Genomic DNA, 18,102 nt, shown 5'->3' with positions numbered 1-18,102 from the left:
CTCTCAAAACAAAACACAAGTTAATTAGCTTTCTAAGTAACCTATGGTGACAAAAAGTAGTGAAAAAAATAAATTTCATCACTAAATAAGAATAATCCGTGATGAACTATAAAATTTTGTCACATATAATAAAAAAGTAAAAATAATATGTAAAATTTTGTTACATAATTTTAGAAAGGATATGAATAATTCTTAAACATTTAAAAATGAAACAAGAAAAAAAATTAAAAAACAAAACTCAAACCAAACAGGCACCTCACTTTTTTACAATCCCTCCCAAATTCCCCTCTCTTTTTTCGCTGGTAGGTAAAAACCCTCATCTCTCCCCACGATTTTTACTCGTTCTCTCATGATTGGAAGTTCTCCCTTTCTCATGGTTTCCGCCGTTTGCCGTTGCTGTCATTGTGCTACACCTCGTTACTTCATTCTGCTTCGGTAGGTGGTCCCTCTTTGCTCTGTATCCCACCCAAGGAATTTTGGTTTGGTTTTATTTATATTAATACATTGTTCCTCCACTCGGTTTTGGGTTGGAATTCTAGTATTGACCCAGGTTTATCTAGTTCTAGATTTGATAAGAATTTGTATGGAACTGACTTGGTGCAATCTTATCCTTAAGCATGAGATCACCCATAAAGATGGATTAATGGCTCTCTGTTTAGGAAATAGATTAACTTGTTTCATATCATACACAAATTGAAAAGGATATAAGATGGCAATGATTTCTAGGGTTTTAAATGCCCAAAATTGCTATTCTATATTTGAAGAATGTAGTAGAATGCTTTTAATAATGTCAGTGATAAGTTTTGGTGTTCTAGTGGCTTCATATGAGGAGATTGTTATTAACTGGATTGGTTTGGTTTACCAAATGGGAGGTGTTGTTGGGAAAGCTTTGAGGCTTATATTCATGGAGATTTTTGTTAAAAGGAAGGGTCTCAAACTAAACCCTATTTCTGTCATGTACTGCGTTAGTCCCTGCAGGCATGTATTTTCATCTGCCAAAGTTTAATTGTTATCATTATTTCTTTCACCATTTGATGTTTATATGCAGAACCTTTTTGCCATGTGAACGGAATCATAGTTCTTGTGCAGTGCTCTTTGCTTGTTCATTCTGTGGATTTTTCTAAAGAAGCCAAAGATGGATACCCAAGGGACATGGAGCTTTCAACCTGTTATCCTATCACTCAATTCTCTCTGTACTTTTGCACTCAATCTATCAGTTTTTCTTGTGATCTCACATACAAGTGCTTTAACAATTCGTGTTGCTGGAGTTGTCAAGGATTGGGTGGTTGTCTTACTATCAGCCATTCTGTTTGCTGATACAATGCTGACAATGATAAATCTATTTGGTTATGGCATTGGTAATTTTTCGATAACAAATACTTTTGTTTTGGGTTTTCACTATAGTTTATTGTCTCAAAATTTGATATTAGTATTATGATATTTATTTATATATTCAATATGCCCTTTGTATATTCTCAATGTTGTACTGTTTATATTCTAGTATTATAGATTGTTCACATCGGAAATCAATTCCAAGAAAGTAGAACAAAAAACTATAGTCTGTCATACTTTAAAAACGGCATTGTATAGGTGGTTATCCTTTGTATTATCCATAAAAAATTATTTTTCTTGAGCTTTATAAAAAAATTGCTCTTTCAATGTTATGGAATTCACATTTTCTTGATGAGGATACTGTTGCTTATCTGACCATTGAGATATGCCTTTTTTTCATATTTCCGCTGGGGTAATGCTTGGCATATTGTGTGTTGCATTTGGGTTTCTCTTTTTCCTGTACTTTTTAATGTATTATTTTTTTTCCATTCTCTGATAAAAAAGACTATTGTTTATTTCATCTGCATTTCAGATAGTGATCGTGCTTAGGATCTGGATGAGAACCCTGTTGATTACTCAGGAACGAAATTTCAATTTTAATGTGCTGCAATAATGTTTCTGTTGTCTTTAATACTATTTGTGCAAGACAAAAAGATATGTGATTTAATTTTGTTTTTGGTTAGACATGTGATTTCATGAAATAGAGATTACCTATCTAGGAAGCATGGACATGCCTCCTAGGTCAGCATGTCTATGTCTAACATGTGTCCAATTATGCCCTTTTTTTATTTTTATTTTTTAAAAAGCAGACATGCTAGCATGTGTGAGGCACATCTGTGGCCTTGGTTCAAGTTTGGGAAAAAAATAGAGTAAAATGAAAAGAAGTTTTTTATACCAACTAATTACTTCTTCAGGCTTTTTAATTTTTCAAACCATAAAGACTAATAATTTCCAATTTGTTTGTGAATCCTTATGCCTTCTTAAAATAGACTTTAGGGTGTTCTCTGTTATATTTTCAATTTTTTTGTCTCCATTTTTTGAAAATTGTAGTTTTAGTATGTCTGTATTATGTTGCATCTGCATCTTGTTTTTACATTTGTGTTTCTTAGATACCTATTGACCTAGCGAAGAAATATGGTTTTTTATGCAGCCATTGCAGGTGTAGCTGCATATAACAACCACAAGTTGAAAAAGGAAGCTTCTCAAGGCTCCTCTGATGAGTCTCAACATGCTAAATCTACGCCATTAACTTCATCTTCAACTATTGAAAGTAGATAAATAGAGAGCGGTCTCATAGTTTAGTTTGAGGTATGCAACTTTAATTGTTCAATTTGACTCTTCCCTCAAAGTGTAAGGAGTTTGAAGTAAGGTTTGTGGCACACACTATTTGACCTGAGAAGCCACTGGGTATGCACAATTTCGATTTGATAAGGCTTATTTTGTCAATGGGAATTTGTTGACAATGGGATTTATTTAGGATGAGGTAGCTATTTTAGATATGGAAAAAATCCCATAACTTTGTTGGTAATGACCTGTTGCGAGGATTTTCATGTTCAAGGGCGACGACAAGTAGAAATTAGTGACTTTAACTGAACCACTAGAACTTTGAAGATCAATATTAAATTTGTAATATTTTAACAGTTTCAATGGAGTGATATATCTAAGTGACCCCCTGTTTTTTTCCCCTGAAGCCCTTTCTCTCTATGTTGAAACTTTGGATTTGATGACTCCAAAGTGCCATCCTTTATGTGTTCTGTTTTTTTTTTAATTTTTTTTCCAATAATTCTAAAATATTGCGTTTTTTTAATTATATTTTGTATTTTATTTTAATATTGGAACTAGAATCTGTTAGAATTAGTTTCAATCACAACGGTTGAATTTAGTTCCAAGTTATCACTTGTGAGCTTAATATTATAATGTTTTATTAGATTTACTAAAATGAGATGGAATAGAATAAAATGATTTTTATGGAAGAGTTGGCAGCAATGTATTGATTATCCTTTTAGGTTGACAATTAATATAGAAAGTTTTGCTTTCAATAAATTTAAGACAATCTATTCCAATCTACTTACTGTTTTTCACTATCCTACCAATGACCTAGGTTTCCTGGGTTGGGTTACAAGTTTTTGCTTAGGTGCTATCGTCCATGCTACGCAATTGCCTCTCAATAAGCAAACTATAAGATGAGCTGAGTTGCTTTGAGAAGCTCTAGCTTCGGTTTATTTAAAGCTTTGCCAAACTTGTATTATGTCAAATACATGAACCTCAAGCCTAGACTCCAAGCTTCTTTGTTTAATATGTGAGCTTGATCAATGTGTAGCTTGGCTCGTAAGGCCCATTAACATACGGGTCTGTGAGATAATACCTAAAAGGAAATCTCGTGCAAAAGTGAATCAGTGTCATATGAGAGGGGCACTATCAGAGTGCAAAGGTGTTCGTGCTTCGAGTAATAATAATTTAAGTTGCTTTAGGGAAGCTAGTTGTAGCCCTCCATTAACTTAGCTTATATGGGTGATAGGGAAATCTCAAAGTTGTTTCTAATTATAATAAATGGAAAACGCAAATCCCATATAGCCCTACACTAATTATTTAATTTCATAAACAATAGTGATGCTGTCATTTGAAGTCTTTGACAAATGCTTATTGACTGTTATTCTTATTCTGGGCATCAACTTTTTCTAAATATTTATGAAATATATACCAAATTATGGGTTTCATCTTTTTGGTCTTTTCATGGAATCTAATTATTTGTTGCTTTTGTTGCAGGCAATAAGGTTAAGAAGCTCTGTGACTTGTGTAACATAACTGTGAATAAGAATGTTGTGTTTGGTGACAGCAGTGCCTTGTCCCCTGGAGGGGTACGAATTGGTAAGAACTGTTGATTTGTGGGCATCATTTTACTGATAATAGATAGATCTCACATGAGAATGTGACTGAAAGAGTCTTTTGAATTGACTCCTAGAACAACTGACTTTTATGGATTACTACAACATTTTCTCCCATAAAAACCAGTGAATCTAGTAGGGGAGGAGCGAGGTGGACTTGAATTGAAAGTGTGGTTTTTTTTATCACTGAATACTTCAGCTCAAACCCATTTACCCCATTTCCTGAGATAAATGATTTAACTAGGCAAAATGGGTTTTATTCGACTGCTCTAGCCATGTGGTACTCAATATTTCATTAAATGCTTAGATGTCAAAGTGGAATTTAAAGAATAATTGATATGAAAACTTGAAGTTGCTTACCTGTATCCACCAAATTACGTGTCTAGTAATTCTGACAGATCTGGTTTGGTGTGCGCGTTTGTTTAGTGATGCAGTAAATTGATTGCTTTCACGATTTGGGTTGATTGCTTTTTAATTTACTCAGAACTTCGAAACTCACTTGTTTTTTGTTGAAATATGAATCAGAAAACCAGATAGTTTGACATTCTTTTCTTTGATATAAATGAGTAAGGAGATTCTCTGTTTGCAGGTACTTCAGCTATGACTTCCAGATGGTTGTTTGAGAAGGATTTCGAGCAGATTGCAGAGTTTCTCCACTGCTCTGTGACAATCACATTGAAGATCCAAAAGGAGAATGGAAGGCATGCCAAAAAAAGGCTGAGAAGTAAAAATAGTGTACTCCCCTGTTAGTTTCCCTGTTTCAAGCACTGGACCTATTGCACTTGCTGGTATTCATAGAAGTAAAAATCTTCTGAGATGAAGAAGCCTTACAATTTTCTTAATTTAAGATCATGTTGCTCAAATGAAGATAATTAGGCATACAAAACTAAGTTGGTGACATATGTTGTATGCACCATCATATGATTGCATCCTTTTTTATAATGCTTTAATTTGTTTTTATTTCTTCTGCTGTCGCCATTCCCATTGCTTTCTCCTTCAAGTTGAGATAACTTACAGATACTTTGTGCATGTAGATAGCAATTATACCATGCACTTAGCAAGGACATGGATGGCTGAGGCCTGCCACCGAAGTGGTTGCGCTTTCTTAAAGTATAAATCAGGTGTCTGATCATTGAAATCTCATTCTGCTATAATATTTTTTGGCTTTCCTGGGTGTATCATTGTATTGTTTGATGTCTTTCTTATTTATTTATTTTTTATTATTATTTTGCTAATTTACATATCAGTGCACATTTATTCTTGTACTGATTTAGAGGGTGACTGGACACTGTACATAAATGGAACTCCTCTGTTTTATTTTTTTTTTGTTACATTTTAAATGAAATCTATATCTGTTACAATTTAAATATGCTGAATGTTTGATTTTAAATTATTTTTTAAATATTTTGGAGTAATGCTTTTGTCTAATACAAACATATTTGCGCATGTCACTCACATTATATATATATACATGTTAAAACATAAACTCGTAATGTGAAATATCAATTTTTGTTATGTAATGCATAAAGTGAGGACATTTCAAGACCTTAGAGACATGACCCCACAGGAGCGTGCTAAACTGCTGACTCAAGTTGCCAGTTTCTTAAGAAACATGGTTTCAACGGGCAATTTAAAAGTCTATCTTGCTTTATCTTTTTATTTTCCTCATGTTGGTTAGTATATATTGGTTAAAACACAACTGTTTAAGAAAGTTACACTTTGCAACATTGTTAAATTGCTAGTACAAACATTGAAACATTGAAAATGATCATAACACACTAAAATGCTTAGTTTTATATTATTTATGTTGATCTATCTTAGTTTGAATTTTGTGAAATTGAAAACCCATTAAAAACAATCAACCCATATCGGTATTTCTCATTTCTTTCTAAGCAAAGTTGGAGAAACAGTGAGTGAGATAGTGAAGTTGTATCAAAGGGACATCCACTGGTAGATAGTGAAATTTATGGAGAAAACTGGAGTTAGTAGAACAAAGATCCAAGTTTCATTGAACCATTCTATATGACAATAAAACTCATCATGTTGCTTGATTGTTTTCAATATTGGCAGGTTCATAGGTGTTCATATAACTTGCAAGAACTTGCCCCAAATTAGATTGTTGTTTTGGGATTTAGTACAGATGAAAGTCAAATTTCGGTAGAAAATGCATTTTTGCTAAATTGGTTTACTCATATATAAAATTATTTATATATGAGTTTAGATGTAATTGATAATATATTAATGTTTTCCTTTTTTATTTTCTTTGCAGATTGATTTTTGGATGACATTTGGAAGCATACTTGCAAATCAAGATCAAGTGTTAATTTTTTTTGTAGACGGATAATTAGTTCTACTTGTAACTGATCAAGTGTTGATTTTTATTTATTAAATTTTTTTTTTTGTGGATTGATACTTAGTTCATTTTGTGATTTGCTTTGATTGTCTTTTTGTTATAGTTAATGAATTGTTATTAAATTTGTTTGATGGATATATTTTGGTTTATAATTTCAATTGTTTATTGAATTTTTTGTGGAGTGGTGTATAATAGCTAATGGATTTCTTAGTAAACTTTTAAGGCTATTGAAATATAAGCAGAGATATTTGTGAAATAATAATTTAAATTGAAATATAAAATATGGAACAATAAGTTTTGTGACGAATTTTTTCGTCGCATGCAATTATTGTCACAAAGTTCTTATTCGTCAGCAATACATAACTTTTTGTGACAAAATTTGACGCTGTTTATATATGGAAAGTTGCTTAATTTTGTTGTTTGGTGACTAAAAATTTTGTCATGTATAAATCTTGTTGCCACGAAATATATTTCGTCACTTATATCAAACTTTTGAAGACGAAAAATTTCGTCAACTTTACATCTTACCTTGACGAAAATATTTCCTCGCTAATGATCAACATCTGTGACAAATTTTTTTGTCAACTAAAGTTATATATACGGCACTGAGTAATTATTTGGTGACGAAAATGAGGATTTTTTGTGAAAAAATATTGTCTAATTGGTGACAAAGGTTTTCGTCACTAAAGTAATTTTATTAGTGACGAAATTCTTTTTCCTCACTGTGATCTTTAGTGACGATCATTCAATGACGAAATCGGTGACGAAAATATTTCCTCACAAATATCTATAGTGACGAAATTAGCTCTTTGGTGACAAAAATAATTCGTCATTCAAGACCCAACTTCTTGTAGTGAATGTAACTCACATATGACTCTTCAACTTCCCATACCACGAACTCGAAAACAACGTTAACTTTTCATTCACTCATAAATGATTTTGACAATCCGTCTTTACCTTGTGACCTACCATGTGGCAAGGAACACATCACCATTTGGACTCACCTCAAAAGATGTGTGGGCCTCACTTAAATTTTGGTTCAAAAATGGCTCAAAATAAGTCTATAAAATCAAAAATTCCAACATAAGCTATTATTAAAGTTGATTTTATTGATTTTTAACCCTATCCAAATTAATAATAAATTAATTACCAACCTACTTGCTCATAATTATGAAAGGAGGAGGATTCCTTCTATGCGGGGTTGTAAAATCGACCTACCAACCCGTAGCCCACCAGAAGCCTGCTCGTGGCCCGATCTCCCAAGCTCGAGCCTAGTCGGTGACCCTGGGCCTAGGCCCATGCCATGTGTTTTAGGGCTTGACCCAACCCGAAGCTTGGCCCACTCGAGGGCTTAGCCCGCTTGAGGCCCAATGTCATTTTCAATTAATTTTGGTGGGGGGAAAAATTTAGTAGAATTTTTTTTAAAAAATGGTCCTCCAGCCCGCCCGAGACTCAAGTATTCCCTAGGTCTAGGCTAGCATTTTGAACTGTCTGACCCGATTTTTGATGGGAGCCCACTAGGCTCGACGGCAAGCCAGTCCGAGCCTGGGTGAGCCAGGGCATTTTTACACCCCTACTTCCACACCATAATGGAGAGTGTTGTTTGGTCTGTGGGATTCACTAGAGTCCCATTTCTATAATTTAAACCGTTTTTTTATCGGGTATTTTGTGTATTTTATTTACAAAAAATTATGTCAATCCAATAAATATAAAATATTTAATTTGTCACATTTATCACCAAAACAAATGTATGACAATTGTATTTTTAAAAGTGAACCATCTTTTTTTTGTGATAAATGCGAAAATTAAAAAGATTACAATTATCAAATCAATTTAATTTTTTATGTGAATAAAATATATAAAATGATTGATAAAATTGATTATTCAAATTGTAATGAGCTCACAAAACTACTAATAGGTCATAATAGTTAGACTTAATTCCCATCAAGTCCTGTTGAAAATAAGTCTTGGTAAAATTGTAGCTAAAAATAATTTTTTTCTGACAATTTTTTATATATGTCGTTAAAAATTGACAATTAGTAACTTTTTTTTGTCATGATTTTATAGATTGTCACTAAAATTTATAATTAGTGACATTTTTTTATGACAAATTTTTTTTATAAGACCTATTAGACAATAAATTCACTTATTAAGACCTACACGTGACTACTCTTCAAATAATATAGTTCAATCCGTCATAAAGGAAACCCGGAATCTCGGTTCATTAAATATTTGTCTCAAAAATGGATTTTCAAATCTCTGGGGATAAGATGGTATTTAACCACTGTGGCCCACAAGTTAACTGAGTAATAGCCCTATAAATAGAACTTGGTTTTTCCATAGGCACCTCAATTCATTTCTTGTTGCAGCAATGGCTAATCTTACTGTAACAAAAATGTTGCACATCTTCTTGGTTATTTTCTTGATAGTATCCATCAAAACGCTCGCACGTGTTCCCAATGCAATGGTGACTGAAAGCGACATCCCTTTTCACAAATTAGGCTCAGATCCTTCTAAACTAGACGAGCCGGATGCAACAATGTCGACTTGGAATGCTAGGTCCTTTAGAGAATCACCTGGAGGGCCAGATGGTCTGCATCATCCATAGTTCCAATTAAACTAAAATGCAGTTGTGAGACTGTGTGATCGCAATCGCACAATTGCACTCTACTTGGCTGGAAAGAAATCGTCACCTATTTTAATTACTTGCATGTTATGTTTCTCATCTCGCAACAACCTAATAAGTATTGTAAAAAAAATATGTTGCGACTAAATAAAGCTAGCTAAGCATGTTTCAATAAAGTAAATTTCTTTCCATTTTAGATAATTGAACTATGTTCTATGCCTTCTGTTTTCTCACTTGGATAGTAGTTGCAATGTGTGTTTGAAAATTTCAAATATAGATGATGAAAATTTCCACCGAGGGTGTTTTTTGCACAAAACAATCTAGTTTCAAAGGGAGAGATTTTTGAATGGCTTTTAAATTGATACCGAACATTTTTTGGAAGATTTTTTTTTACACAATTTGCATAATATAAAGAACAACGCTACAAATATATAGACTAAAAATAAAAATAATAACCAGTAAAAAAATATGGTATGTATATTTTATTTTTGAGAAAATATTTTGGCTGAATGAATAGTTAGAAAATGGCAATTGCAGCATTTAAATCTAGCATAATGTCATGTATCCAAAAAAAAAAAAACTTAAAAAAGAAAAGAAAAGAAAGCATGATGTCATGTCCCACGCAACAAAATCACGTTTAATGAGGGGTTTGATCGGGTGAAAATTAGTGTCGATGCCACACTATCATTCAGTGTGTTTAGTTTCAGTTTTTTGAATTCAGACTTTTAAAAATTAAATTTTTTACTTTTTGTATTTTTTTATTTTTAGTACATATTTTTAAAATTTTAAACAATTTTTTTTTTAGATGCACCTTACTTAGACATATCTAAATAGTAAAATATTTGTGAAAAAATATTTTAATAAATTAATAAATACACAAAATATCACTACAAGAAAAAACAATTTTGGCGACCACCTATTTTTTTTTTGGTCGCAAATAGTCCACTTTCTGCGACTAAAATTTAACTTTTCGCGACCACAAGTTTTTGGTCGCAAAAAATCACCTTTTGGCGACCAAAAAAACAGTTGGTAGCGGAAAGTATAACTATTGGCGACCAAAGGCTTTTTTGGTCGTGGAAGATTACCCTTTGGCGACCAAAAAAAAAAGTTGGTTGCAGAAAGTATACTATTGGCGACCAAAGGCTTTTTTGGTCGCGGAAGATCACCTTTTGGCGACCAAAAAAAATAAGTTGGTCGCAGAAAGTATACTATTGGCGACCAAAGGCTTTTTTGGTCGCGGAAGATCACCTTTTGGCGACCAAAAAAACAAGTTGGTCGCGGAAAGTATACTATTGGCGACCAAAAGCTTTTTTGGTCGCGGAAGATCACCTTTTGGCGACCAAAAAAAAAAGTTGGTCACGGAAAGTATACTATTGGTGACCAAAGGCTTTTTTGGTCGCAGAAGATCACCCTTTCGCGACCAACAAAAAAAAGTTGGTCGCGGAAAGTATACTATTGGCGACCAAAGGCTTTTTTGGTCGCAGAAGATTACCCTTTGGCGACAAAAAAAAAAAGTTGGTCGCGGAAAGTTATGGCGGGACAAATTTTTAAAAAAAGGATACTACTGTAATTACATGCTATTTTTCTATTTAGGCATTAAAAGTTTTATAAAATAATATATAACCCAATATTTATGGGTTATATATTTTGTTTGCCGAATATGAACAAGAAGCATGTTATTGGCAGAGTGGATTGGGTGCATGGTGAGTCCTTGGTTAGGAGTTCAAGTCCCAAGTAGCACAAAAGAATTATTTTTTTTGGGTCAAGGCGCTGACTTTTGGCGACCAACTTATCTTTGGTCGCTAAAAGTTTACTTTTGGCTAATATGAATTGGACTTTCTGTGACCAAAAAAGTTGGTCGCCAATGGTCACTTTTTTTGGTCGCTAAAAGTTCCCTTTTGGCTAATATGAATTGGACTTTTCGCAACCAAAAAAGTTGGTCGCGAATGGTCACCAAAGTGACCAAAGGTTTTTTTGGTCGTAGAAAACTATCTGTGACGAGGCTTTAGCGACCAACTCGCAACCAACATATTTTGGTCGCGAAAAGGTTTTTAGCGACCAAATATGATACTTTTCGCGACCAAAATGTTGGTCACGAAAAGTGTTTTTTCTTGTAGGGTATAAAAAATGTAATGTATTTTTCATTTTTTTTCTTTGTATTTTTGGTATTTGGGAAATTTTTTTAAATTTTTTTCACAAATATTATATTTTTTAAGTGTATTTATATTAAGTGTGTTTAAAAAATTACTTAAAATATCAAAAAAATTTATTAAAAATAAAAAAATATGAAAAATAAAAAGTTCAATTTTTTTAAGAGTGTTTTTTAAAAACCAAAAAGCTAATTGGTATTTATTATTACTCACCAACAATACATGTGAACCCCAACTTTTAGAATATAAACTACCTTCCCACCTACCTAAGCAGAGGTGTTCGCGGTTCGGATGCGGCATGAGCTAAAGCATACTAAAGCATGCATAAAAGCTTTATAAAACTTGGCCAAAATCATGCTAGAACAAGGGTCAAAACCTAAAGCATGTTAAGGCAAATTCATGGCATTACAAGACAAGTATGCAAGGCATGCATGGTGTGTCTAAACCAAGTAAAAACAGTGCTATATCATGGCAAAATAAGCACAAATAACACTTAAGACATAGCCAAAATGAACTTAAAAATGTTGCTCACACATGAGGCTAAAATGGCACTTTTTGAAGACAACAACGAGAATGGATGGCCCTCTCCTTCTTAGGACCTTAAAGCACCATCCCCACCACTGAAATCCCTCAAGATTTCAGTGGTGAGGACGCCCAAACAAGGTGGTCTCGGAGCTCACCAAAATAGCACAAAATAGAGGCCAAACAAGGTCTAAGAGGGGTCAAACAACCCCAAACAACAAAGTGACCTTAAACAACTATTTAAAGCACTCAAAAACAAGAATTTTTTAGTTTATGACAAAGCCCAAAACAGCATGCAAGACAGGCTAAAAGTGTGTGCAAAAACGGGGAATAAAGAGGGTAAGAAGTGTTACCCTTGTAGCCAAGAAGTTCCAGCAGCTTATGGACCAAAAATGTAGGCCTTTAACCTCTAAAAACCAGCTCCAAGAACCTTAGAGTGATGGAGGAAGTGTGTGGTTGCGAGGTGGTGTGTAAAGGGGTCAAAAACCAACACTTATGGAGCTTGGATGTAGAGATATAGAGAGATACAACTCTTGTATGCCTTAGACCAATTGTTGGAACCCTTGCAATGGAAGAGAAGCTCTTCTTTTATAGAGGAAGAAGGGTCCAAGCTTCTGAGCAAAGGGGCAAAGCTTCTCTTGGAAGCTTGGAGCAAAAAGGGCCAAAAGGGCCAAACTTCTTGGAGAAGCTAGGCAAAAGGGCCAAGTTTCTTGGAGAAGCTAGACAAAGGGTTCAAGCTTCTTGAAGAATCTAGAACAAAGACTCAAAAGGTTCAAGCTTCTCTAAGAAGTCAAAACAAAAGGGTCAAGCTTCTTGGAGAAGCTAAAAAGGTTCAAACTTCTTGGAGAAGGTAAAACAAAGGTTCAAAAAGTTCAAGCTTCCTCAAGAAGTTAAAACCAAGGGTTCAAAAGGTTCAAACCTCCTCAAGAAAAGGTCTCGGCCAGAAAAAGTGGCCGATTGACCAAAATCAATGGCCGGCCGACCAAACACAATGCCGACCGACCATCAATAGTGCTGACCAGCCATCACCAATGGCTGGTGGCAAGGAAACAAGGCCGGTGGCCTCAAGCCATGGCCGATGAGGTGTGGGGATGGCCTACAAGCTATTTCCCAGCCTTAGAAGCAAAACAACAAGTGTTTGATGCAAAACCAAACACAAAACAAACAAGTCGAGAGGTCTTGAGATAAGGCGCGTAGTCGAAACCTCCAAGAACTCAAGACGAACACAAACAAGGGTAATCATCGAGTGTTCAAACGATGACATCCAAGTCTTAAGGACGGTCAAAAATGAGGTGTCTACACTATTGTTATTATTATGTGTTAATTATATTTTTCACTTTTATAATTTGGTTTAAATTTTATTTTCGTTCTTATAATTTTAATTTGAATAATTTAGTTACGCACTTAACTCTAATTTTTATTTGGTTCTTCCGTCTAGATTTTTGTTAATTTTGTCTACATGTAAACCTTAGAAAATTGACAATTAGGTCCATTTACTTTAAGTCTAGTTTCACTTTAGTTTTTCTATCTAAATTTTTGTTAATTTTATCTACGTGTACACTTTAAAAAATTAACAAATATCCCTAAATTATTAATTTTAATCTTCAATTTTAGACAGAAGAACCAAATTAAAACCTTAGAAAATTGACATGTTTATGCGTACATTTTAGAAAATTGACAAGTGCCTCAAAATTGTTAATTTTAACATTCAATTTAGATGGAAGAACCAAAGGCCTCGTTTGGTAACAGGCTGGTTTAGCCAAAGATTCAGTTTAGATGGAATGTTAAAAGTCAAAGATTCTCTTTTCTTTCTAGTTTTTGCACATCTTTTCGTAAAAAGTCAAAAAACCATCACAAACATATTAGTTTTTTTTTAGCTCATATTTTAGCCAAACAGCCAAAAAGTTACTAAATTAGTCTGTTCCCAAACGAGGACTTTGAAAAATTAACAAGTGTTCCAAAATTATTAATTTTAATTTTCAGTTTAGATGGAATGACCAAATTAAAATTAAACTTAAAATGTATAAACCAAACTAACCCTATTATTATTATTATTATTATTGATTTTTGTATATGTAGCATAGTTCTTTATGTTATGCAAAACATGTATAAAAAAAAAAAAAAAAAAAATCTCTCCAAAAAAATACTCGGTATTGTAAAGTGATCTAGAAATCTCTTCACTCTCAAACAAGTTTTTTCTATGCCATAAAAACCCTCGGTGGAACTTCATCATCAACATTTGAAACTTTCAATAGGCAAAACACACATTACAACTACAAACCAAGTGAGCAATTAAAAGGTCGAAAATAGTAGTTCAATTTTCGATAGTAAAAGGAAATTTTATTGAAACATGCTTAGCTCTCAGCATGTGGCCCGGTATAGTTGCTACTTATTTCTTGATACAATACTTTCCAAGTTGTGGGTGACGGCAAGATAATATACAAGTAATTAACATAGGTGATAATATATTTGTGCGAAAAGTTAGGGATTATGAAATTTTTTTCATAAAATTGATCATGAAAGATTTATGATTCTTAGATTATCTTGATTAGTGTGTAGTGTTTTATTCTAAGGATTGGTTTGGCATAGCCTAAAAAAGACAAAAAATTACTCAAAAAGTTAAAAAATTAACTATTCATAAAAAAAATTAAAATATTAATTTTCTAAACAAAAGTACAACTTTGGTTTGAGTTTGTGCAGCTGCTGTGCTGCGTTTATTGAAAGAAATGAAATGATTGGGTGTAATTTTAGATGGTTGTTGTTCAGCCCGTTGGGGCCATCACGGGTCCTGTTTTGATAATCTGAACCGTGAAATGTGTAAAACTCGTCGAGTATTATATGTCTGTAAAAAATCACATTGATCGGATATCGATAACTGCATGATCAAAACAATTATGTACAACAAATGGATGGTGTTATAATTAATGATTGAAAAAAAATAAATCTGATCAAATAGCTATCAATATTCGATCAACGTGATTTTTTATAGACATATAGTATTCGACGAGTTCTACACATTAACGGTTTAGATTATCAAAATGGGACCCGTGATGACCCTCACGAGCCGAACAAAACCATCTAGTGCAATGCCCGAAAAGTAGCCAATAATTTCTTACTTCCATTACACTTGTGCAGATTATACGGCTGTGGCCCACACCTCTCTAATCTTCTCCTACACACTTCTTTATACAATTTTTTAATACACATTTTTTCATAAAAGGTCAAAAAGTTAACCCAAATATCCATATTTTTTTCCTCAATTTTTTAGTCTAAAAAGACAAAAAGTATACTTATTTAGGACACCCCAAACAACTCATAAGTGTAATCCAAGGATTACAAAGTTTTTCATGATACTTAGCATTGTTATATATTTCTAGCCAAGCATCGTACAATTGTGCTAGTACGATCACACTATTTGTCACACACCCGACGGCGGACCGGTTTGAGCTCGGGTGAGTCAGGCCATTTTTACACCCTTACCTCCACACCATAATAGAGAGTGCTGTTTGGTCCATGGGATTCATCATGGTCCCATTTCAATGATCCAAACCGTTTATTTTATCGGGTATTTTGTGTATTTTATTTACAAAAAATTATGTCAATCCAATAATTGTAAAATATTTAATTTATCACGTTTATCACAAAAAAAAAAAAGTATGAAAATTGAATTTTTAAAAGTAAACTATCTATTTTTTTGTGATAAATGCAAAAATTAAAAAAGCTACAATTATTAAATCGATTTAATTTTTTTATGTGAATAAAATATATAAAATGATTGATAAAATTGATTATTCAAATTGTAATGAGCCCACAAATTCAAATAGAAAAATGTTTGAGGGCCACAATTTTTGTGGCTCAAATGGCTCAAAATTGTCAAAAATGACGTCGTTTTGGCAATTTTGAAGTTGTTTTGTACTCAAAATGACGTCGTTTTAGTAATTTCGAGCCATTTGAGCCACAAAAATTATGGCCCTCAATCATTACTGATTCAAATAATATAGTCCAATCCACCAGAAAGGAAACCCAAAATCTCGGTTCATTAAATATTTGCCTCAAAAATGGATTTTCAAATCTCTGGGGATAAGATGGTATTTAACCACTGTGGCCCACAAGTTAACTGAGTAATAGCCCTATAAATAGTACTTGGTTTTTCCATAGGCACCTCAATTCATTTGTTGTTGCAGCAATGGCTAATGTTACTGTAACAAAAATGTTGCACATCTTCTTGGTTATTTTCTTGATAGTATCCATCAAAACGCTCGCACGTGTTCCCAATGCAATGGTGACTGAGAGCGACATCCCTTTTAACAAATTAGGCTCAGATCCTTCTAAACTAGACGAGCCGGATGCAACAATGTCGACTTGGAATGCTAGGTCCTTCAGAGAATCACCTGGAGGGCCAGATGGTCTGCATCATCCATAGTTCCAATTAAACTAAAATGCAGTTGTGAGAGTGTGTGTGATCGCAATCGCACAATTGCACTCTACTTGGCTGGAAAGAAATCGCCACCTATTTTAATTACTTGCATGTTATGTATATTATATTTGAAAAATGATCCGGACCCCCTTTCCCCCACTCCCTTTGACCCTCTCTCTTTTTGATTGGCCAAATTTTTTTTTTTTCTTCTTTTTTTCCTTCTCTTCCAATCACCACCTGCCATGTGTGTGGGAGTGGTGGGGTGATGATTGGGGGGGTTTCAATCACATCCTATTATATTTTTGAGAAAATATTTTGGCTGGATGAATAGTTAGAAAATGACAATTGCAGCATTTAAATCTAGCATAGCCTCCGTTTGGCAAGGGCTTTTTCAGGCTTTTTTGGCTATTTTAGCCACAAAAAACAAAATAGGTTATTTTAGCCATAACAAACAAAACATCACATCTAACCCATAATCATTACATTCTTCTCTCACAAAAAAAGTCAGAAAAGCCAAAAAGCCAAAAAGCCCTTCCCAAACCAAGCTTTTTAGCCCAGGCTAAAATAGCCAAAAAAGCCAAAAAGCCAACCCACTTCCCAAACGGAGGCATAATGTCATGTACCCAAAAAAAACTAAAAAAAAAAAGCATAATGTCATGGTCCCACGCAACAAAATCACGTTTAATGAGGGGTTTGATCGAGTGAAAATCAGTGTCGATGCCACACTACCATTCAGTTTGTTTGGTTTTAATTTTTTGAATTCAAATTTTTAGAAATTAAATTTTTTATTTTTTGTATTTTTTTAGTACATGTTTTTAAAATTTTAAGTATTTTTTTTTTTACTTTTTTAGATGCATCTTACTTAGACATATCTATATAGTAAAATATTTGTGAAAAAATATTTTAAAAAATTAATAAATACACAAAATATAAAAAAATGTAATGAATTTTCATTTTTTTTTGTTTTTATATTTTTGGTATTTGGGAAATTTTTTAAAGATTTTTTCACAAATATTATACTTTTTAAGTGTATTTATGTTAGGTGTGTTTAAAAATTTTAAAAAAAAATTGCTTAAAATATCAAAAAAAATTTATTAAAAACAAAAAATACAAAAAATAAAGAAGTCTAATTTTTTTAAGAAAAATGCCTCATACACCCACTGGGGGTCGACCCCCAGTGAGGTGGCACTCCATTATTGGCCAAAAAAAAACTGTTTTCTTTTTTTTTTCTTTTTTTTTTTAAGTTTCAACCAGTGGGGGCGCGACACCTCACTGGGGGTGCGACCCCCACTGGGGGTATGCAGCACTGCTGTTTTTTTTAAAAGTGTTTTTTAAGAACCAAAAAGCTGATTGGTATTTATTATTACTCACCAACAATACATGTGAACCCCAACTTTTTAGAATATAAACAACCTTCCCACCTACCTATATATGGGAAGTAGGGGGTCTTCGCGGTTCGATTGCGGCTGGGAAATCTTTAATCCACCATCTGTTCGTCGTATAGGTAGATTGGAAAAAATTAATCTGCATCTGTCCAATGAATTGACGGATGCAAATTGAATGGATTGACAGATGGATGCGAATTGGTTTTGCAGTTTAAACTTTTACAAATTTTGAACATAATACAACAACTTGTCAACATTTTTTTTTAATAACAATCCAACTCAACATAACTAAAAGATTATCAAGTAAATTGTCAAATTCTAATAATAAATACATATAAGAAAACCATATATTAAAAAAACTATTTCATTATTTTTTTATTCAAAAATTATTTAATTTAATTTTTTTAAATGACAAAATTAAACCTTATATTT

The 18,102-nt window shown here is 33.2% G+C and overlaps 1 protein-coding gene across 1 annotated transcript; it reads left to right on the top strand.

Annotated features, from left to right (window-relative positions):
* The first annotated feature begins 610 nt into the window (after positions 1-610).
* LOC114257477 (uncharacterized) lies at positions 611-16,291 on the top strand. The gene is made up of 6 exons (XM_082885634.1): positions 611-978; positions 1,090-1,358; positions 2,483-2,602; positions 4,099-4,200; positions 4,807-4,918; positions 16,027-16,291. The coding sequence occupies exons 1-6, from the start codon at positions 710-712 to the stop codon at positions 16,289-16,291; spliced, it is 1,137 nt and encodes a 378-aa protein (XP_082741760.1). The 5' UTR covers positions 611-709.
* Positions 16,292-18,102: the final 1,811 nt, after the last annotated feature.

Source organism: Camellia sinensis, chromosome 8 (assembly GCF_055761805.1).
Source record: "Camellia sinensis isolate YWXY chromosome 8, ASM5576180v1, whole genome shotgun sequence".
Taxonomy (NCBI): domain Eukaryota; kingdom Viridiplantae; phylum Streptophyta; class Magnoliopsida; order Ericales; family Theaceae; genus Camellia; species Camellia sinensis.
The sequence above is the reverse complement of the archived record's forward strand: the minus strand, read 5'-3'. Positions and strand labels throughout refer to the sequence as shown.

What these genes read in the sequence shown, in the direction of transcription:
- LOC114257477 (XM_082885634.1), top strand. Translation starts at nt 710, where the DNA reads ATGGCAATGATTTCTAGGGTTTTAAATGCCCAAAATTGCTATTCTATA. An exon ending in TCTATTTGGTTATGGCATTG is followed by an intron (nt 1,359 to 2,482) that starts GTAATTTTTCGA and finishes TTTTTTATGCAG; the next exon opens with CCATTGCAGGTGTAGCTGCA. An exon ending in CCCTGGAGGGGTACGAATTG is followed by an intron (nt 4,201 to 4,806) that starts GTAAGAACTGTT and finishes CTCTGTTTGCAG; the next exon opens with GTACTTCAGCTATGACTTCC.